The 22,458-nt window shown below is 35.0% G+C and overlaps 2 protein-coding genes across 6 annotated transcripts; both read left to right on the top strand.

Annotated features, from left to right (window-relative positions):
* The first annotated feature begins 5,425 nt into the window (after nt 1–5,425).
* Nucleotides 5,426–6,521, top strand: LOC147282868 (uncharacterized). The gene is made up of 4 exons (XM_086249258.1): nt 5,426–5,614; nt 5,719–5,820; nt 5,899–5,979; nt 6,069–6,521. The coding sequence occupies exons 1-4, from the start codon at nt 5,444–5,446 to the stop codon at nt 6,504–6,506; spliced, it is 792 nt and encodes a 263-aa protein (XP_086105384.1). The 5' UTR covers nt 5,426–5,443; the 3' UTR covers nt 6,507–6,521.
* Nucleotides 6,522–12,046: 5,525 nt separating this feature from the next.
* Nucleotides 12,047–19,769, top strand: LOC147282867 (protein EMSY-LIKE 4-like). 5 transcript variants are annotated; one of them, XM_086248544.1, is made up of 9 exons: nt 12,047–12,185; nt 13,851–14,017; nt 14,149–14,258; nt 14,367–14,553; nt 16,718–16,954; nt 19,111–19,182; nt 19,316–19,373; nt 19,456–19,539; nt 19,705–19,769. In XM_086248544.1, exons 1-9 carry the CDS (start codon nt 12,182–12,184, stop codon nt 19,710–19,712), a joined length of 927 nt encoding a protein of 308 aa, XP_086104670.1. In that variant the 5' UTR covers nt 12,047–12,181; the 3' UTR covers nt 19,713–19,769. The 5 variants fall into 5 exon arrangements, with proteins under 5 accessions (XP_086104670.1, XP_086104668.1, XP_086104669.1 ...); XM_086248542.1 differs by having other exon boundaries at nt 19,319–19,373; nt 19,456–19,769; XM_086248543.1 differs by having other exon boundaries at nt 19,316–19,367; nt 19,456–19,769.
* The last annotated feature ends 2,689 nt before the right edge of the window (nt 19,770–22,458 follow it).

Genomic DNA, 22,458 nt, shown 5'->3' with positions numbered 1-22,458 from the left:
TTACATAGCGAGGTGTGTCTACACGGTGCTATGTAAGAAGGGCTAAGCTCAATTTTTGGTTTGGGCCAGACTCCATAGTCTAACTTAAAATTAGAATAGTAACAACCAAACATGAGATAAGGGTATTATTTAATACAATCCTAGCTAGCACTAGCTAGCCCGGTGAAACAAATGTAGACAAAGAGTAAACTTTTTACATGCATATAGCAAGGTAGATATTTTTGTTAACATTGATATTAGTGTTTGTTGTCATACTGTAGTTACAAAATGTGAATTGACGGGAAATTTTATACGCTGATTGTTATGTTAAGATATTGTTGATAACTTAATAAACCAAGCAACATTCCAAAAAGGATTAAAAGGCTTAGTGAGACCAAGGAATTAAATTTCGGATTTCGAAGAAATTTCGATGGAAATTTCGACGGAAATTTCGATGGAAATTTCGAAGATTTTTAAATTTCGACAAAAATTAGACGGAAACGATGGAAATTACTATCAAAATATGGAAATTTTGAATGAAACTTGACTATATATTTATTTAATATATTATCTACTTCATTGATAAAAAATATTAAAGAAACCAAATTATATAATATCTTTCATGTGATATAAGATGAATATAATGTGCGCTGAAAAAAAATATTATTAAATAAAATTAGTATAATGAATATATGAAATTAGTATATTATTTATACTTTATAATCTATACATTAAACTCTATATATTCTAATACTCTTTATATTCTCTAATCTATACACTAAATCCTATATACTCTATATTATTTAGGATATGATATAGGATATTAGGGTTTAGGCCTTTTAGGGTGTTTTTAATTATTTTTTATATAAAAATGTATTATGGTTTACTAGTTTAGGGTTTAAAAACAACTAAATAAAACTCCAAAAGGGCCAAACCAAACCCCAAACGAAATCCCAAACTTTTTTTGTTCTTTTCAATTGCCCAAATACCTCAAACCCCAATCTATCCTAAACCTTTTTTTTTTTCTTTTCTTTCTCTTCCTTTTTTTTTTTTTTTTTTTCTTTCTTTCCTCTTCCCCCATGGGCCGTGACTCTCTCCTCCAAGTATCCAACAACAGCAACTTCACATGCCAATTGCCAAAATATAATATCAATATTATACATTTTTTCATTAATTTTTAAACATTTTTTATTTTATGAGTCTTACACAGTCACTAACAAGATACTTATTATATTATTATATATACAACTTTGTATGTTTCCAGCAAGCTCTTTTAGTTAAAGGCTTAAAGCAAAAACTGTATGAATATAATGGGATAAGAAATCCTATTTTTAAAATATTTTTTATTGGAATAAAGAAATCCTATTTTTTAAAATACTTTACAGTACAAACAAGTGTACAACTGTGGTTGTGCAATACAAGTTATACTAAACAATAAACAAGAACCTCCAGCTTTTTGTTTTTATCAAAGAACCTGCAGCCTCAGTTCTAGCACTCAGCAACGAAGAGGAGAAACTTCCACACGCCACCAGACTAGCCACCTTACAGAAGCTTCCCTCTGATTTCTCATCTATTCTTTCTCTCTCCCAGTCCCACTGTGATTGTCCCAGATTTCTTCTCTCTCCGGCCTACCTCTTCCTCATCTCCCTCCCCGATCTCTCTCTCTCCCAGATCTCCTCTCTCTTCTCTCTCCTCCCTCCCCAATCACCTCTCTATTTGATCTGCCGCCCTCCTCCGGCGACGGCTGGCCACTTCCTCCCCTCTTTCCCTCTTGCTCCGCCTCCCAGCTCGAAAATTTCGCCGAAATTTTTCGAAATTTAAACGAAATTAATTTGGTATAATGTTAAAATTTCCATACCCCAAAAAAACGAAATTTTCGGCGAAATTTCGGCGAAAATTTCGAAATTTTACTCCCTGAGTGAGACAATGTTTTTGTCTCTATAATTAAAAGGGTTGCAGCATTCAACTGTTCAGTGTTCAAAAAATTTAAGGATGAGGTTAATCAATGGTGTAATATTGACTATTGATGGGGCTTTCAACTGGCTTTTCATGTTCTACAGGTGCACTCTTCTTTTTTTGACTCTTTGAACTAGCGAGCTCGTCATGTGTTGTGGTGTTGTGCATTTCTTTGGTTGCAAATTTTGAAAATGTGATTCGTTTGTACAGATATATGCTTAAACTTTTGACCATGTAAATGAAAAACATGGATTAAGTGGTAAAACAATAGTTAATTATTCTGTTGAATAATTAGCGATATAGAAACATGGCTACTATGTAGCAAGTAGCACATAAGTTTTATTCAATAAATCATTTTTGCAGCAACCATTGAAAAAAGTTCAACAAAGAAAAAAAAAGAGTACTCATTACTCTTGGCCGTTTCATCATTTCAAAAAATTAGAAGAGCTCTTACCTAGAAATGGGAAGGGCTTTCTTTGTGTTCATTGAATCAGTGAGTTTGTCCTTGCTTTCCTTGGTTTCTGCAGGGGGCTGTCTTGTCCTTGGCTGCAAAGTTGAATAACAATATTTCTTAATATAAGTAAATAGTGGAATTTAAGATTATGTAAATTAAATGTATGATTTGTTTAGATTGATAAGATACTTGAATATTGTAAAGTAATTAACTGAATGCATGTTTAGTTTATTCTTTCAAACAGAAGTAGAGAAGTTTATTTAATTAGAATGAAGTAAGTAATGTCAAATATTATTAAGTAAGCAAGCATGCATAGTGAAAGTCAAATCAAAGAACATGTACAATGTTATGCTGCTAAAGTTAAAACTAAAACTATTAAAATTTTTAAACAATGAGGTTTGATGTGCTGCAAGTATAGTAATTGAGCAACCAAGAGTATTCAGTATCTAGTCAACTTTATTTGACCAGTTTTGAATGTTTACTCAGTGATGTATGTTTGTGTAATTTATTGAAATTTCAGGTTCCAAAAATTTAAGATGAACATTAGAAATACAAACACATTGAGACTGCAATAAGAGATGAAGTGTTGAATGAGGTGGGCATTTTTGAAAAATAAGATAATAATTAAAACATTTGTAAAAGATAATAACATACATATTTATTCATAATAATTATACATCGGGGAGGAAAAAAATATGTATATGTAAACAAAAGCCAAAACCATCTACAACAAAGAACAAAATGATGCATCTGCAAGTAAAGAAGAAGGAAGTGCATCTGCAAGAAAAAAAAAAAAAAAAAAAAGACAGATGCATCCGCAAGCAAAATGAAGAGGCAGATGCATCTGCAAGCAAGCTAATGAAACAACTATAATCTCAATTTTGGTTTTTATTTTATTTTATGCAGATAAAATTTATTGATTGTTGGTAAGATTATAAAGATCTGTAAAAAGTTTTATTGTAAATGAATATAAAATGTTTTAACAATCAGACCATTATATATAAATGTATAGAATAATGAAGCATGATACACATCTTTTACAGTTTTAACAAATTTAAAATTTATTAATAGCTAATGAACATGAAAGAAAAGAGATAATTCCAAGTTTTAAAAAAGTCAGTAAAAAGTAATCAACCAAATCAAATAGACCAAAATGCATATATGAGCAAAACCCTTTTTGCTCTTTCACTGAAATAAAGTAACAAAATAACAGAAGAAGATAAATGAGGTGATAGCCTATAATCTTCCAGTCTTGATTTGAAACCAAACAAAAGTTAGAAATCATACCCGCCGCTAGGCAGCAGACAATTCCCATGTCATTCTCCGTTCAAAGGCTCTTATCTCATTCATTAGCTGTATCTGGGATTGCATGCATAGTGACAAATCAGCAACTGTGACATGTGCATGTTGCTGCACTTCATGTAAAGATTCTCGTAATTTAGCTATTTCTCTTTCAAACCATGAGAATATAGCAACACATTCTGCAGAGACAAGATGTGAAGGAAAAGAAATTTGTGGGATCGGGCTAGATCCCACGAACATGGCACTGTACACTGACCAGGGACGTTAGCGGGGTTTGTGTAGAGAACTTGGACACTGGCACGGTTGATTTCTACGGCAAGCTGACGAGTGTACATCAAGTCTTGTACTCGCATCGCTTTCAAGTTGTGTTATTTAAGTGTGATTGGTTTAATACAGACCCGAATAGGAACAACAGTATTAAACTCGATTACGACTTAATATCTGTGAATACAAACACTCGATGGTATGAGAATGATCCATTTATTCTTGCCACAATGGCAAAACCAGTATGTTATCTGGATGACCCTAAGGCGGGTGTGGGTTGGAAAGTAGCTCAGATGATTCAGAATCGAAATATATGGGATATTCCAGAAAAAGAAAATCAGGATGACGTGGCCTATCAAGAGGATTCATCTTCGACCATACCTAATCCATACAACAATGATGTTATCATACAACAAGTCGAGATACATGACGTTCCTCCAATTGAGATCGATGCCTTATCAATTGATCTTGGGCCACTTCCCCGAATTGATGTTAATGATTTCATCGATGATGATGATGATGATGATGATGATGAAGATCATGAAGATGAAGATGAAGATGAAGATGAATATGAAGATGATGATGTTGATGGTATCGATGATGATGATGATGATGAAATGAGTATTTCTAGTGGTGATTCAGATTAGTAATTGATAATGGTGATTCATATTAGTAAGTGATAATGATGATTCAGATTAGTAAGTGATAATGATGATTCAGATTAGTAAGTTATTACTTTAGTTTTCTTTTTTACTAACATAAATATTTATTGAATTGTGCAGATGAGTTTGATCTCGAACAGGGGTGGATCTCGGAGGTCCACTTTAGCATCTATGTTCGCCCCTGCAGCCCAGCCCGCCCCTGCAGCCCAGCCTGACCTCATAGCCCAGGGCGACTCGACCCCGGCGATATCCCCAGATCTCTCATCTAGTACTGGGTCTGGGATTCAGTCGGCACGGAGGGCCCGACGGGGTCACCGTTATGGTGCATATGATAATGTTGCATCATCCACTCGTACTGCCTCATCATCAGAGAGTAAGAAAAATGTTTTCACATCACTTGTGTTTATGTTTAATTTTATTTAGATGTTATAAGATTACTGTGAAATTAATATGTTATATTTGCTTTTCTAGGTACCAAAACCACGAGGGGGATAAGTAGAGGGTTGAAGGCGTCGCGAATCACTCGCACGACGAACGAGAGGATTCGAAGCGTTATTGAGCAAGGTCACCTACGACTGAGCAAGGAGGTCCATAGTACTTTCGCTTCCTTTGTCGGATCGATTATCCGTGGTGAATGCCCCATGCTTTTCCCCAGTTGGGAAAAGGTTGATGACGCCATCAAGAGGAGCATTATGGGCTCCATTTCTGTGAGTATATTTCGATTAATATAAAATGATTAATTTGATCATTCCTAACAATTTGATAATTGCATTTTTTTCAGGTAAACTATGATATTCAGATGGAGGATCCGGATGTAGCTAGGTATATGGAGAAGTTATTGAGAAAAGTGTACGCACAATGGAAGCACGAGCTGCACAAAGAATATAACATGTTTGGATCGGCAGATGAGGCATTGGCCAGCCCTCCTCCGGAGATGGCAGCTCGGCTTGATCAGTGGCAGTGGTTGTGCACTCATTTTCAGAGTCCGGAATTTTTGGTATGTTATATCATTTTAGGACTTCAAAATTATTTTTTCTTATGTTATTCCTTTATTGTGTATAAACTAATATGTGCATTTCCAATTTGCTTCATATTTAACAGAGGAAGTCGAATGCCAATCTTCAGAACCGGAAAGCGCCCGCAAGGATTGATCATCATGGTGGTTCCATGCCCTTCTCATACCGGGTGGAGTCATATCGTCAGGTGCGCTATTATTTAATTTAATATATATATATTCCTTAGTATTGTTTGAGTTTTTGTCAACATTACATTCTTTTTCAGGCTGGTTCGCAATTTCCGGAGGTCGACAACTACGGGGATGTTTATGCCCGACCCGGCAACGACAAGGGCAAGGCGAAGCACGTTAGTTTTTTATATTTTAGTTTTATTTCACAAATTTAAATTTTTGTATTTGATTTCTTAATTCCTAACTTGTGTATAATATTTTGAAGGCTGAGATGCTCGCCAAGAAGGCGAGTTATTTGGAGGAGGTGGCCAGCCAGTACCCTCCGGACACTCCGTTGGAGACGATCTCAGTCCCCGATCCCGATGCCGGTCTTCGTATTATGACGGAGACACTGGGTGTTAGGCGTGGTAGGGAGATACGCGGAATGGGAGCGGGTCGGGTTCGTGATCTCAGCGCCGGGTCTTCATCTCAGCCATCTGCAGATATAGTCAACCTGACCACTGAAGTGCAGTTGTTGAAGGGTCAGCTAGAAGAATCGAGAGCGGCATATGCGGAGCAGACGAGTAAGGTGCAGCAGATGCAGCAGATGTTTGGCCAGTTGGCTAGGATTGTACCTGGGTTTGTGCTGCCGCCCAACATTGACCAGTGCATGCCAGACTCCTCCACCGGTGTCGATGATGCTACTGACCTAGGGGGCCATTAGTTATTTGTATGTATGTATTAATTAAATTGTTTCTACTTTGTATGGATATTTTGGATATATAAATTTATTAATTTTGTTTTATATAATTTTTGAATATTAAATTCATATATATAATTTAAATAAAAATTTTTTTTTTAAATAAAATACGTTTGGGCGACGAACAAATTTCGTCGCCCAAAGATGGTTTGGGCGACGAACACCTTATTCGTCGCCCAAAAGCATGTTTAGGCGACGAACAAATTTCGTCGCCCAAAGTACGTTCCGGCGAGGAAATTAGCTATTCCTCTCCCAAATCTTGTTTAGGCGACGGATAATTTCGTCGCCCAAACATGCTTTGGGCGACGAATAAGTGTGTTCGTCGCCCAAACCCTCTTTGGGCGACGAAATTTGTTCGTCGCCTAAACATGCTTTGGACGACGAATTTTATGTTTTGGGAGACAAAAAAAATTCGTCGCCCCAGGTGTCTTTGGGCGACGAAATTTATTGGTTCGTCGCCCAAACTCTTGGGCGACACATTTTGGGCGAATAATTGCTCGACGAACGAATTTCGTCGCCTAAACGTTTGGGCGACGAAACTCTACTTTGGGCGACGAATTCCGTTCCTCTCCCAAACCCTTTTTTCTTGTAGTGGACCAATAATTTTGTAACTCATGCCACAATCGCCAAAAATCAACCCAACTAAATTTGTGACTAAGACTTTCACAATTACTAAGAGAAAAGGGAAAAAGATGAAAACAACTTAGCAAAACTCTCTCTTTTCAAGTGTTTTCTTATTCCCACTGGCAAAAGTCGTTGCAGCAGTACATGATAATCATGACACTTTTCAACCTTAATACCTTCCCGTCAACCAAACTCACTCTTCGTGATATATTAGCAGCATACACATCTAGAAACTTATTGATTTTAAAAATTCACAGAAAACTTTATACTCAGATGGTGTGAACACATACTTCACATGAGGCTTATTAAAGTTATTCTTGTTTAGATTCAAGTCCAAGTGTTTCCTAATCTTCATGTCTTCCAAATCCATCACCGCCTTGAATATGTCCTTCACTTTATCATCTATATTCAACAACGTCCCAATGACGTTGACACATATATTCTTCTCAACGTGCATAACATTTAAATTATGTCTAATTTTCAATGTTGCCCAATAATCAAGTTCAAAGAAAATATTTTTTTAACCAATTTAATTCAAAATCTTCTCTCTTCCTCTTCATATCCTTATTATTTTGATGTATGTCTGTTTTATAAGGTATAGAGATACTCAACTGGTTGAGTAGTATTACTAGAGAATTTCCTTGGGGGAGGTCTCATCCCTGCCTTACCATTAAATAATGGACTCTTGCGCCATGAATGTCGAATGAGTATATACCGTTGATGTCTGACATAACAGATCTTACTCCTGATCTTGGTTGAAGACGTACATATTCTCATTACATATTGGGCAAACTAAATAACATTTCGTGCTCCAACTCGATAAATTTCCATAAGCTGAGAAATCATTGATTGTCCATATTACAGTTGCACGTATGTTAAATTCTGACTCTGTCATCTTATTGTATGTTTGCACACCAATCTCCCACAGTTCCTTAAGCTCATCAATTAACGGGCACATATACAGATCAAGCTCCTTTCCCGTTGCTTGTGGATTATGAATTAACAATGTCAATTTCAAATATGGTTTCTTTATGCATTTCCACGGTTGTAGATTATACGGTACCCACACGACATGCCACATATTGTAAAAGTTTCTCATATTCCCAGAAAGATTGAACCAATCAGTTGCAAAGCCTAATTTGACATTTCGCAGGTCTTGAGAAAATTTAGGAAACATTCTATTAAAAAATTTCAAGCAAGAGAGTCTGTTGGATGTCTCGTTACACCCTCTTCGTCAAACCGTTTATTCTTATGCCACCTTATATTGTACGTCTAGACATAAACAACATTTGTAATCTTGGTTTCAATGGAAAATAGCGCAACACTTTTTTGGGAACCATTTTTTTCTGTTTATGATCACTATCTTCAAACCTTGGTTCGTTACAGTTCGGACACTTATCATTTCCTTGAAAGCTCCTTATAAAACAGCTCACAGTCATTTTTGCATGCATTAATATTTTCTTACCCTAACTCCAAATTTTTCAACATCTTCTTGCACTCATAGTTTGATTCTTGTATACTATTTGATATGAGACACATTCGCTTCACAATCTTAAGCATCATATCTACTAACTTATTAGTCTAAATATTATTAACCTTGCAGTGAATCAACTCAACAACAAGCATTAACACTGTAAAACTCGGTACAACCAGGGTAAAGTTCACTTTCAGCTTCACGCAACAACTTCTCATAATTGTCAGCATCTGCTCTATGATATTGATATTATCTCCCTCCCCCAATACACCATTTCATGCTATTTTATGTCTTCATTGTCATCGATTACATGGAATACATCATCTAATATCATATAAAAAATATCAATGTTGGATTGAGTAATCAACTCATCAATTGGAGTACTTGGAGCCCGAGTCTGTAAAACTCTATGTTGTCCATGGTGTACCCATGTAGTATAAGTTACTGACATACCATACTACATTAAATGAAGATAAACCTCTGCAATTCAATAAGAAAATATATTCTTACATGGTGGATCTTATCTCGTTCCGCTCATTAACATTGTGTCTTGCAAATTTCATAAAAAAATTAACCTCGGTTTTATACTCATTTGTGAACCAATCTAGATTAAAAATTCACCGTCATTCGTATTACACTTCCAACTAAATGATGTAGATTATTATACATATAAATTATATGCACATATCACATCCCAATCTTTACCCAAATCTCGATCTTTTTAGCCACCTTTCTGCATGTTGTCCCACTCCCAATATATATTTCTATTTATTTCGCTTTATTATGTTATTCAATTTAATAGGACTTTGTTTGAGTTTATGAGAAGTTGTTTAGTATGGGTATTAATTAACTGATATTGAGAGGGATGAACTAATATCCATGAATTTCTAGAGTTTGCCTACTGTAATGTTTGCTGTAAAAAAAAAAAAAAATTGATCTAAATGCTTAGTAGAATGCTAGGCTATGAAGTGACATATGGATGCATTATCATCATAATTTGAAAAGTTGTGCATTTGATATTGTGAATGAAAACTATTTATAAGTATAAAAACTTGAAATTCATTAGAAACCTAGTATCCATGTTACTATTTGATCTTATGTTTGCTATTTGTTTGTTTGGTTTAATGCAAATGTTTCAATTATATATCTTAATTGTAATACATACTTTCTTATTAATTAATGCATTTTAAAGGTAACATCACGCCCAAGACGATATTGATGTGGAATGAAGAGTGTGCATTCATCTAAGATTACATAAATTAGGATATTGTTGCTGATTAGCCTTTTATTTTATTTTTATAAACTATGAAATGATTTGTTTAATTGTAATTTGCAGTTTAGCAAACATTTGAAAATGGTTTTTTTTTTTTAATTGTATTAGTCTTTTGGTTATTAATGCATTTTAGCTGTTTATACAATAAACAACAACGATCTCTATTGCAATTGTTTTTCGATGGATTTTGAGTTTCAAATTTCAATGAGGCATTTTTTGTAAAACGCTATCTTTTACTTTTATAGCGTTTTTTGAGTGCTATTGATGCTAATTTTTGTTGTAGTGTTAGTCTAAGTGGTACACCATAGGTTAGTATGAAGTAACAATCATGTAAGATAAAGTACACCATATGATCAGGTGTATGAAAAACACCATAACAAGGTGTAGACCATATCTTTAATGAGGGAGAGATTAGAATGAAGTATATGAAGGTGCACCATAAAAGGTGTACATCCCCCTACAAATGGCTGCGTGCAAGTTGGTCTTGGGGAAGTATTGGTTGTATAAGTAACGCTGGAGCTTATAGTGTGGTAGAAGAGGCAATCAGCTCATGGCCTGGAGTAGATAGCCATATTAGATAACCAACTCAACTAGCTCAATTTTTTAATCTATATGAGTTTGTGCATCATTTTCTGGCCCTATAGTAGATAGCCATAGGCCGTAAAAAAAAAAAAAAGCAAAAAACGTTGCTATTGTTGTTTCCTTTTCTTATTGTGCTATTGTTTTTATGTTTAGTATTGTTGTACATGTGCCTTCTAATTTATAATATTTATCGTTTTTATAAATTCACACATTGCAAAATACCAAACAAGTTGAAATAACATTTGGTAGAAAGAAAATTAATTGTATAATTTTAATTTTAGTATTAAATTAAATCTTTTGAAATACATTCAATATTAGACTCATTTTAAAGATCTCATTAAAATATTTACACTTGTTCAGCCTTTGAAATAATTAAATGTATAAATTTTAAGATTTAAGAGAATTAAATTTTTAAACATTAACATTTAATAGGATATTGCAATTGGGCTATTGAAACCGTGCATTGGAACCCAACAACTTCAGTTCAACAATTGCAATTAGGTAAGTTTCAAAATGTGGTATTTAATTATTTATCTTGCAATTGAGCTTATAAAATAATGTTGGGCCTTGAAAAACCAAACCAAACCGACATTTTCGATATACCACATATTCGGTTTTAGGTTCTACTTCTCAAACCAACCATAGCGGTTTGGTAATGGTTTTGACCCAAAACCAAACCAAACCAAACCTTGCCCACCCTTATTTAATAGTCATTTTATCCCCTTAATTATGACTCAGGTGTCAAATTTCTTCCAAATTTAAAATTTGGTTAATTTACCCTTCTAATTTTAAAAAATAAGCCAATGTAGTTCATTCGTCAATTTTTTAGGATTCCATTTGTATTTTTCTCCAAACATATGTTATGTGCCATGCACACGAGGGAGAATGGACAATTCATGCCCAAACTTGGGGTAAAATGACTATATTACTTAAAATAAAAAATTGAAAAAATAAATAAAAAATAAAATCAAATGGCTATTATTGTTTTCTTCAGTTTTTTATTTTAAGCATAATAACTTTAATTGTGAAAATGAATTATTCATTTTACTCTCATGCCCATGACACATAACATGTGTTTGGACAAAAATATGGATAAAATCTTAATAAATTGACAAAATGGGTTACATTGGCCTATTTTTAAAAGTTAGAGAGGGTAAACTAACAAAATTTTGAGTTTGGAGGTAATTTAAGACCAGATAGTTGGAAAAATTATAAAGTATAGTTGATATACCGTTACGTGGTATAATCAATCTAGCGTGTAAGGGTATTATTAGACGATGTGTTTATATTAGTAGGGTATAATATTAATAACATCCACTCATATTATAACACATATACTGATTATAACACATAGACTGGTTATACAATGTGTCAATATATCAGTTATACAAAATAATTTTTCAGATAATGCTAAATATCTTAAATAATGTGTGAATATTTTATTGACCACAAAAATAAAAATTTAAAAAATAAATTTGGAATCCTAGCAATCTAGCATTATTTGTAAGCCAAACACGATCACACAAAAATAAGAATGACATAGTAACTTGGCCACGGTAACAGAGTAACCGTAGACACCAAACCCCACCTTCGATTCTGACATCGAGTCCGGCGAAGCTCTTCTCATTGTCTGGCACTCTGGCCCATAGGGTTTCTCGTATAGGCTATCACACCATCCAAGACGAAATGGGTATGTTTCTTCTCTTTTATACAGACTGTGTTTGCATTCTTTTAATTAAATTTTGTTTTCCTTTCTGTTATTTTCCCAGTTACCAAACAGAGTTTAAGAGTTGTGGCCTTGAAAGGTTTTTTTTTTTTTGCAAGATGTGAACTTTTCTTGAAGGGGAGTAGTAACTTGTAACATAGCAATCTGATTATTAGAGTATTTGGGACACATCGTGACATATACTGTTTGTTGTGTGGCTTTTCAAAGCTTTTTCCTTGGGCCATTGACAAGGGTGCGTGATAAAAAAAAAATGATTAAAGTTTATGAGAGAGACATGCTTGTCGGTTACCTAGAATCTTGGTAACAGGTGTGACCCACTTTTTTATTTTGGGATATTTTTCCCTTAAATTAATGCTAGACTAATTTTTCTTAATCATTTCTCGGATGTTAAACCAGACTTGGGTGGGAATTGGGAGCTGCATTTTAGAGTTTGTCAATGGCCTTTGGGCCACATGGTGTCTTCTTTCAATCTTTCCCCATAAGTATGGGGGGAGGGTGAGTTTGTGGGTTTACTACTCATGAGTGTGTAAGTGTTAGTCAATTCACCAAGCAAAAAAGGAAAAAGAAAGGAGAAAATATGCATGGACATGTAAGGAAATTCCTTATTAATTATAGGGGGTCATGGAATATGATATAAAAAAATCAGAATTGATTATGAATCCCTTAAAATTTGTGCTAAAGCATAGTTGTACTTCTTGAATGAAAAAATGCTTGTCTGGAGCTGGATGAAATAACCCCAGTGCCACGTTTCATGTGCAAAAATACTTTTTTTTCTAAATGTATGGCTTAGGGGCATATATCTAAAGCAAATGGGATTTAAATAATGCCTTGCAAGTTGCAAGAACCATCCATTGATTTGAGGTGCCAGAATTTCCCACAAAAGCACGTTTTTTACTAGGCCTATATGGGACTTTTAACCAAAAGCCAGTTTGGTGGAGTTCACTTTTTGCCAAATAGGATCAGTTTTGGCTTTTGGCTATGTATAAATGTGAGATTTTATTTTCTGTACCACTTGTATTTGAACAAAAAAAATTTCTGTACCAATTCTAACGAGCAATTCAGAGTTCTAAGGATTTCTGTGAACTGACTATTGCCTGCAGGGGGTCCTATTTTATAATATTAATAAAAGACCATGAGCATGTTTGACTAACTGATTTACTATTTGTTTTATATGGTATTCTTTTTTTAGTTAAACTATACTATGATTTCTCTACAGAAGAGGTGCTTTATGCTTCCAAAGAAAGTTTGTTATCTCTAATTAATGGAAGTTGAGGTTCATCATGGTCAAGCTGTGCTTCTTCCGTTTTAAGTTGCACTTCTGTGATTTAATGCAAATCTAGAACATGATTGATTTCCTTTCCCTCCTTCATAGTATTTATGATATACTGCGACTTTGTAATCATTCTGCTATGTACTATTTTAAATTTGAAGTAAATTAATATTGTCTTTGTAGTGTATGAATTTATGCTCCTTTTAGGAAACTTTCTTTTCCATAAATGCTTGCAGCTAGTTTCTTGTATTCGAATTTGTACCTAGAACACCTACTCAATTAAGCCTGATATACTACTAGTCTACTAGGCTTCGTGAGATATTTTTTATTTTGTATTCTTTGATTTTTTTTTTTGTTAGGAGATCACAAACATAGTTATGGTATTGGAACTGCAAGGATGTCTCTACCAACAGAACCTCATGGAAGGGATGAAAGGGATATAAAGTTTCAGATTCACCATATGGAAGTGGAGGCATACCATGCTGTTTTGAAGGCTTTTAGTGCTCAATCTAATAATCTTTCTTGGGTAAATTTTTAAATTTGAACCATTTTCTTTGCCCTTACATTTCCTAATCTTGTTGCTTCCTAGTTGCCTCTATAGGTGATTTGTCTTTCCTTGTGTTATCTTAATGCTGAAAAAGTTTTTTTATTCTACAGAGCCGAGAGTCGGTTATGACTGAGCTGAGAAAGGAGCTTAATATTACAGATGATGAGCATGGAGAGCTGCTCGTGAAGATTAAATCAGATGAGTCAATCAAAATGATAAGGTCATCATAATTCCTTCCTGTTTAATCATACACTGTTACATCCTCTTGTGATTGACTGATCTTATTTAGTTATTTTCTTTTTCTTTGTTTTTGGTGCATTTCATGTAGGGAGTGGCAGAAAGATTCCCACTGTGCTAAAGATTTCGGTAAGGATGCTCCTAGATATCCTCCTAAATTAGAGGGCAATGCTCGCCATAGAAAACTGGAGACTTCACATCCTGCTGTTTCTTCAAAATCTCGGAAATATGCCTCATGCAGTCAGCATTGTACAGCAGTTATCCCTTCTGCAGCACCAGTAAGTAGAAAGTTTCCAAGCTGAAGATGGTTTTCTGTCATTACATTTATTTATACTACACCATTAAACCTTTCTATATCCCATGGAAGGATATTTGATCTCAATAATCTATTTAAAAAATCTCATAGTACCCAAACCAAAGTCAATGGTGGAATCAGTGGAACTTATAAGAAACTTTGTGACTTGAAATAACCTTCTTTTTTTGAACTTGAAGCATGCATTTATTTAACTGTGATGTCGAATACTTTTTTTTTTTTTTTTTGAGAAAGGAAACAAGCTTTATTAAAGCTCAACAAAAGTAGTACATTGTGGACAAGGTGTCCACACAAAGAGACACAACACAACTCTGTTCTACAACAGAGCCACTGAAAAACTCAACAAACCTAGACGTTGAAAGAGCTGCCTTCCAGTCTAAAAGAATAGAAGAAAAAGATAAATCCTTGAATTCCAATGATACTGCTGCTCGCAACTAAGCCCTATAAATCCTTGATTTCCAATGATACTGCTGCTTGCAACTAAGCCCAGACTTGACTCCATCCAAATGATCCAAATCACGGCCAACACGCAGCACCCCCAAAGAGCTTTGGCCTTCTTAACATCGCCAAAGGCCTTGTGTTTTTCATTGGGATGATGCATACTTGATCTATTGTTATTTAAGCAAATGTCATCTCTCTCTCTCTCTCTCTCTCTCTCTCTCTCTCTCTCTCTCTCTCTCTCTCTCTCTCCCTTACACACAGATACACACACACACACACACACGCTGTCTTTTTCTATAACACATATAAACTCTCGTGTGCGAGAAGCAAAAGAATAAATGCACAAAGTGCATGAGTTAGTGTATGCTAAAGTTAGGGACATATGTGGGAGTTGTGAATTGCAAGAGTGGGTGGACATTTCAGTATAAGTACTTAATTGGCTTACCTTTGAGTGTCTGTATCCTTAGTGGTATGTATGAATTTCCCAAATTGGCAATGGGTGGAGAAGCCTAAGATCTTATATATTGTTATGCAAGGCTTAGACTTCCCCGAAATCTGGTCCAATACGTGCTGGATTTCTGGTTGGATACCATGTTAGAATTAGAGCATTCAACCCAAAACAATTGGCCTTGGGTGGAGCGGCTAAGATCTCATGTGTTGTTATGCAAGGCTTAAGACTTTCGATGTGAGATTCCATATCCTCCAACAGTTTTGTGGATTTTGGAGGACTTTGGAGTGGGTATAAATAGATAGGTTAGGCTATTTGATGAAGGGATGTGAGAGGGCGGAGAGATATTTGGAAAAAGTGGATCTTTCAATTATACCAATTGAACCGAAAAGAATGAGAGTAGATAATGAGAAAATATACAGGGGTTGAGAAGAGTTGCCTGAAGGGGGAAGAAAAGGAGAATCAGTTTTACCATGAGTGTAATCAGTTGGAACACGAGGGGCCTGTAATAGTCGAAAAAGGAGGGCAATTAAAGAGATAAGTACTGATAAAAAAATAAAGAGATAATTCTAAGGATGGTTCCGGACATAGTAATTTTTCAAGAAACAAGGTGGGTGGAAATTGATAAAAGGATTGTGGAAATGTTTGTCGTCCAGATTCAAGGAATGGGTTTTCTTACCGTCTTGAACAAACCCTAAACTAGAGGAGTTTGCCCAATCATTGAGTCCACCTAATTTCTGAATTTCTGGAGCAACTAATTGCTGGAATTACAATTAACTTGTTCATGCTGATTTCACACTTTGAATTTCCTATTGTATGGATGGGTGTGCATGCTGAATGAGTTTCAAAGCTTAAATTAATTCTGTGGTCAACGTTGGTACCTAGTTAATTTATATCCTGCATCAACTGCACTCTAACTTCCTACTGATGTTTAAGCCTGGAAATTGCATTTTTTATTACCAAATATGCACCTTATGTATATTTCTCCTTCGATTTCTTTTGCAGACTTTTTTTTTACCTCTGTTTCTAGCAGATCGCCAATCTATTATATAATCAGGAGAATATTACTTCAATTATATGTTTTATTATCAGGCAAAAATTTGATGAATTTAAGACCTACCCTAACCTCACCCATCCAGTAGCATGGAAAGTTTAATTTATGTTTGTTTCCTTATGAATTCCTTTATGATTATACTGGAATCAAATGCTTAGAACTCAAGTTTCTTAAATATTTATACAGCACCAAGGACAATTTAGCAATGATCAAAGGAGTGGTGACTTGGCAATGCTCTCCTCTGGGATTGGTACACCGTCTATGAATATAGTTTGTCACAATATTCAGGCGTCATCTAATAGCAGAAGTTCTGAACTGGTAAAATCCCAATTGAAGATGGGCTTATACACATCTGGCTTTGATAATTTCAAGAAAAGATCTGATTTGATTGAGTTTCGCTCAACGGATAAACTTATTCATGAGGTGAGGCAAACGTTGTCTTCATATGGTTTCATGAGTTAAGTAGTAATATTTTTATTTTAACTGGATTTGTGTGGAGTTTGGATGGGAAGTTTAACATACAACCTTTGATGCAGAAATATAAAAACATTATGAATTATGATTTTGTGTGGTTATATTTGTATATGGATGATCTACAGTACTTGATAGTTGATATTAGTAACAATTGCACCCTTTTTTGATTAGAAACACAACTTCAATTAAATAAAAGATGAATTTACAACACAGGGGACAGGTTGTTCCCTGAAAGTCCTCCACTAATCTACATCTGAACAGATAAATCAATAAAACAAAATAACAGTAAAAAAATAAAATAAAAACTACTTTACAACAGCTGTGCAATCAGAATAAGTAGCATGGAAAACCAATCCCTAAACTTTGAAGAAACCAAAGCCCACAAAATCTGTTAAACTACTGATAGTCATATAAATATGGGTAAGCCACATTTGAAGAATGTTTAGATATTGAACAAAGATTAGTAAACAGATTTTGGTATAAGTTATAAGTTATAACAGGATTCTTTCAATATGTTGTTAACAAATTTTTCTTGGATGAACCTTGATATAAGGTTTGTAGTGGGTTCTATTTTCTTTTTTCCAAATAAGAAACGGAATAATTTTATTAACATAAGTACAAGTCCAACAGTGGCAAGCAGTCCAACGAATGTACACATACAACCTTTAGCACTCACTTACCAAACAGCCTTCAGATACAAGAACAACAAACAATACATCAAAACAAACATTACAGAAGATCTGACCATACAAAATGCAATATCTTACATAATAGCAGCCTGCAAATCTGGATAAAGAGGAAAATGGTATGTCATGAAATTCAAGGATACAGAAGCCTGCAATAATGCCCAACAACGAACTTTATTCCATATGAACTCCCACCTCCTCCCCACAAATATTTTCAAAAGAAATATGATACTTGAATAAATTATTAAAACAATCAACATTAATTGACAAACAAAAGAAATCTTAGTTGGATATGTGAGCAATCTCCATTGACAATTTCATTGCAATTGTTTTTTGGTAGATGTACTTGACTCAATAGAGTGGTCTCGTAGTTGATTTTGCCCCATGTCACTCATTTTGGGCAATAAGTTCCATTTATTTGTGAGTATTTTTTCTTTCTTCACAAGCTCATTCTTTCATTTTCTTCTGGGAGATTTCACCAGTCCATTGTATCAACTTGAACATCATAACTTATTGTTAGGCTTAAAAAATTTATTCTGCTTGAAATCACATCAGTAAATGTTTAGTTTAGTTTACTTTTCCTTAGGTGTCATTTCTGACCCTTGAGAATGTAGTTTATGTAGTTCTGCACTCTTGCTCTAGTTACTAATCCATCTCAGCATCCTTTCTTCTATTCTCAAACAGTTTGGCAACATAACATTATTATGTTGCTAGATTGTGAATCTAGACCACACATTTAGTTAAGAGTCAACATTATTAATGATCCAGATTCACAGTTTGGGAAGAAAACATTTCTGTATATATCAATAAACACACACAGAAATATATATATATTTATATATATCTGCACTGCAATATAAACGCACACAGAAATATATATATATATATATATAAATATATATTAAACACACACAGAATATATATATCCGCACTGCAGTTGAAGGTATTTCCAGTTGCACCCCTAAAAGGTGGTCAACTTGGGAGATATAAAGCATATGATTTAAAATTTTATTCTTATAGCAACATATCATCTATGCCAAGGCACTCAACTTACTTGGTTGCCTATCAATTCAATGTTCACATGACTGTCCATTGAACTTGGTTACCTATCAATTTAAATGTTCACATGAATTTTCAAAACCTTGGCCTTGATAAGGCCTTTTTCAAAGAATTAATAATTAGTGCAGTCATTTGAATTTTTTGGGTTTAATTTTTTAAACTTTTGGATCATCTCAAAAGCATGTCTGTTGCTAAAAGTTTGGATTGCAATGTGGCATGACCATATGGTTGCCAGTGGTATTCTCTCAGGTTTCTTAGTTTGGTGATTCAGTTTATTGTAATACTTTGTAGTATACTATGAAGGTGCTGCTTGTCATGAGTTTGCTTACATTGCATGTCTGAACCCTTCACTTCTGGCAGGTTGAGAAGCTGATTAATTGTCAAGAAATTCTTTACCCAGTTCATGTGGAAAAGGCAAAGTTAATCCTTCAAGTAATTTTGATGCCCTATTCTGCAAGATAGTACCATTTTGTTTGCATTGAATTATATTGTCAATATGAGCTCAATTGTGATTGTTAAATTCTAATCAGAATTAATACCATAAATAATACATAATTTGGTTTAGGAGCATGAAAGAGCTATCATTGAAGCACTTGGTAAACTGGCTGACGTGTTAGGTGGGGGTGAGGACTTTTCTCTTGAATCCTCTTTGCTTCCCTCTTTGAGTTCTGAAATTAAGTATTGACGAAGTGTTTGATTTTGTAGATGATTCTCCCAAGCGAACTCATGAGGAGCTTCCAGGAATTGGACGCAAAATGTTGGTACACAGTGACTGCTATGGTCCGGCTGGTAGGTTGGCATACTGAGGGTCTGTTCCAACTAATCTGTCAGAGTTATGATTCCTTTCATTGGGCATGCATGATGATGAAGCTGTCACTTAATTTGACCTATAATCTTCAAGATTTGAAGTCATGTATATATGACATTGATATCAACAAACTTTCTATCATATAGGCTGTTAAGATTTGGCACATAGAAATGGTGTTTGTGGTATATTTTTGGTGTTCTGGACCTTTTCATCCAATGGTTATTTCTTTTCCATTTTCACGTCGATCCCTAGTCCTAACAGGTAACTTATCTGAACCAAATGCTTTGGATGTAACTTTTTAAGCGTTGTGTTTAATATCACTTTAGAAATTCCTGAACCATGTTACCAAATTCATTTTTTCTCCATGGGAGGTCGCACTTACACTCTGGTTACAGTTCGACACTGTTAATTAATATATTGAATGTTCATGGGGGTGCAATCCTTGTTTGGAGAAGGATAACGTATTGGTAACATGGCTGTTTGATGTTAGTTTGTTGATTCAGGTTTATGATGCATCCTAGTATTGTAAGCTTTCTTTCTGTATTGATCTAAATCACAGTGATTGAAAAATTTGTTTCGTATGAATGCTGAGGAGTTATGTTTGTCGCTTTCATAATTGGTGCAGTTTTATTATTTACTCATTTGTTTATTGATCCTACAAGACGAATGAAATGCTGAAACATTCCCTTTTGTTTCCTTCTGGGATGTTATGGTTTTTGTCCCCATGCCATCTTGTTCTTGTTTTTGGATTGTCAATGTTCTTGGATTTGCCTCCTTTCCAGCTTGCCATATGAGCCCTCCCTAACTTCAATTATTCTTATTTTGTCGTTCTTGTTACTTGCTGCATGTGATTTCTTCACTCAATTTCTATTTGTTTCACTGGTTGGATCATAGTATTTAAGCAGTTAGAAGGCATGGCAGATGACCTTAGAATGGTCACTGCATTTCACCAGGGGGGGGCTTCCCTGCTTTCCTCACAGAATTAAGGACTAGTAAAATGTCCAATTATCGTGCCAATATGAATTTGTTTTATTTGAATTTTTCGTTAAATAGTTATGCAAAGGCATATCCTTTAGTCTTATTGTTTGAGTTGTTGAAATTTGGTCTTGTGTTAATGATTAGGTTGGTAAGCTTAGGCAGTGTGCTTTGAGGTTTTGGAATGGACACTATTCTAAGGTTAAGTTGACATTCCATGCTGTTTGTTGGGTCTTTTCTTCTTTTTTTTTTTTTTTTTGTCAACTTAGTTAAAGGGGTCTTTCTCTTTACACCTCTTGAATAACCATCTAACACTAAAGGTAAGCTCACAAAACATTCAGGGCTTGCATGCAAGCAGGTTGCCTAACTATGTGATGCCTCACATAAACTTAGTCTTCTATGATACAGTGTCACCTCTCTCATATTTGCTAAAATATTATATCCTATGAGTAAGGATGAACCTAAGCCAATGCAATGGGTAGGGGGAAACTCGGCCATGGTGAACTACATAGCCCCGAGGTCTAAACATGTCATTTATCTTGAGTATTTAGTGTTGCATATCAAACACATATCCCAACTTCTCCACTGGCATGAGTACGTAGCACTGGGGTGATGGAGAGTTACACACCATGTGCTTCACTATCTAGCGTTTTGATCCTTTTCCCTTAAGACAACGTGAGAAGAAGCAAGCAATCATAATGGACTTTTAAAATCCAAACAAGTTTCTTTCTACATGGTGTCACACTCCGTTCTTGGTTTTTTTTTCTTTTTTTCTTTTTTTCTTTTGAAGATACGAGTTTGTAAATTTCGCCTCTTGAAGTCTCAAAACAGCCAACAGAAACTATGGGAGAGTTTCTGCTTTCAGCAGCTCAAAAAATGTTGTGTCAATGACCCATGGTGCTTACAATGATTTTATGTTCATATTACCTGAATTTTCTGTCACTAGAAAAACATTTTCACTTTAACTTCCTAAGACTAGAATAAGAGTGATTTTGACATGCTAGCACAGTTCTCAATGCTTTAAAATTGTGTGGCAGCTATAACAGGATATAAGAATTGTTGGAACAAGGTGTTTGTTGGTTATGGCTGAAGCAAGAAGTTTATACTTGAGAGGCTCGTTGTACGGTTGTACCAATGCTTTACATAAGACATTATTTGCCCCTGCTACGATGTGTGCAAAATCATTTATGCAAATATACGTCTAAGATACAATTCATGAAACCCAATACCATGTTATAGTTAAAACATATGGATTCATTTTTGCTCATGGTGGATGGGTGACATGTGTCACTCATGTACCATGGTGGTAATACTCACTATCACTTTTTTGTGATGAGCAAAAATGAACTCTTAAACATATATATATATATACAGTTTTTTACTAGGGCGAACGCGTTCATAATTTTTTTTCACGGATTCTCATTGCCGAGCATTTGGCAATGCATTTTTTATAACAGCTGAGCATTGCAACAAGTGCTCCGCACTGCTTCCTCTGCTGATTTTTTAGGATATTTCCCCGACAGTTTACCCCATACCCTCTTAGGGTGTAGAATGAGACTTGTAGAGATTGCATGTTCGCCCAAAATTTCGGAATTAAAACTTTTGGCTTAAGAAAGATGGTCATAAAAACGAGATCTTTCATCAGCCAGGCCAGATCAGACCTGGTGACATACTCCAGATGAGTGGCCGGTCCCAATTGCGGAGGAAGATCCAGATTCAGATGAAGTCGCAGGCCATATTGGTTTGAAAGGAAGGTAAGCCGCTTCACCTCTGTCCGCCTATCCTCTTTTATCTTCCTTTGTTGCCGCTTCCAGACTTTCTCCTTAGGCGCATGTCTCAGCAACACAAAACGAGGGTTTCGCTCGTTATAGGACTTGACCAAACATCTCACGACACGAGCTGACGACAGCCATGCAGCACCTGTA

This window comes from Dryas octopetala, chromosome 6, assembly GCF_963921425.1.
Source record: "Dryas octopetala chromosome 6, drDryOcto1.1, whole genome shotgun sequence".
In the NCBI taxonomy this organism is placed as follows: Eukaryota; Viridiplantae; Streptophyta; class Magnoliopsida; order Rosales; family Rosaceae; genus Dryas; species Dryas octopetala.
This window is presented reverse-complemented; position numbering and strand designations above follow the sequence as displayed.

Coding starts and splice junctions, on each gene's coding strand:
- LOC147282868 (XM_086249258.1), top strand. CDS start 5,444: ATGGAGAAGTTATTGAGAAAAGTGTACGCACAATGGAAGCACGAGCTG. Junction 5,615..5,718: donor TTCAGAGTCCGGAATTTTTG/GTATGTTATATC, acceptor CATATTTAACAG/AGGAAGTCGAATGCCAATCT. Junction 5,980..6,068: donor ACAAGGGCAAGGCGAAGCAC/GTTAGTTTTTTA, acceptor AATATTTTGAAG/GCTGAGATGCTCGCCAAGAA.
- LOC147282867 (XM_086248541.1), top strand. Junction 14,259..14,366: donor GAGTCAATCAAAATGATAAG/GTCATCATAATT, acceptor CATTTCATGTAG/GGAGTGGCAGAAAGATTCCC. Junction 14,554..16,717: donor TTATCCCTTCTGCAGCACCA/GTAAGTAGAAAG, acceptor ATATTTATACAG/CACCAAGGACAATTTAGCAA.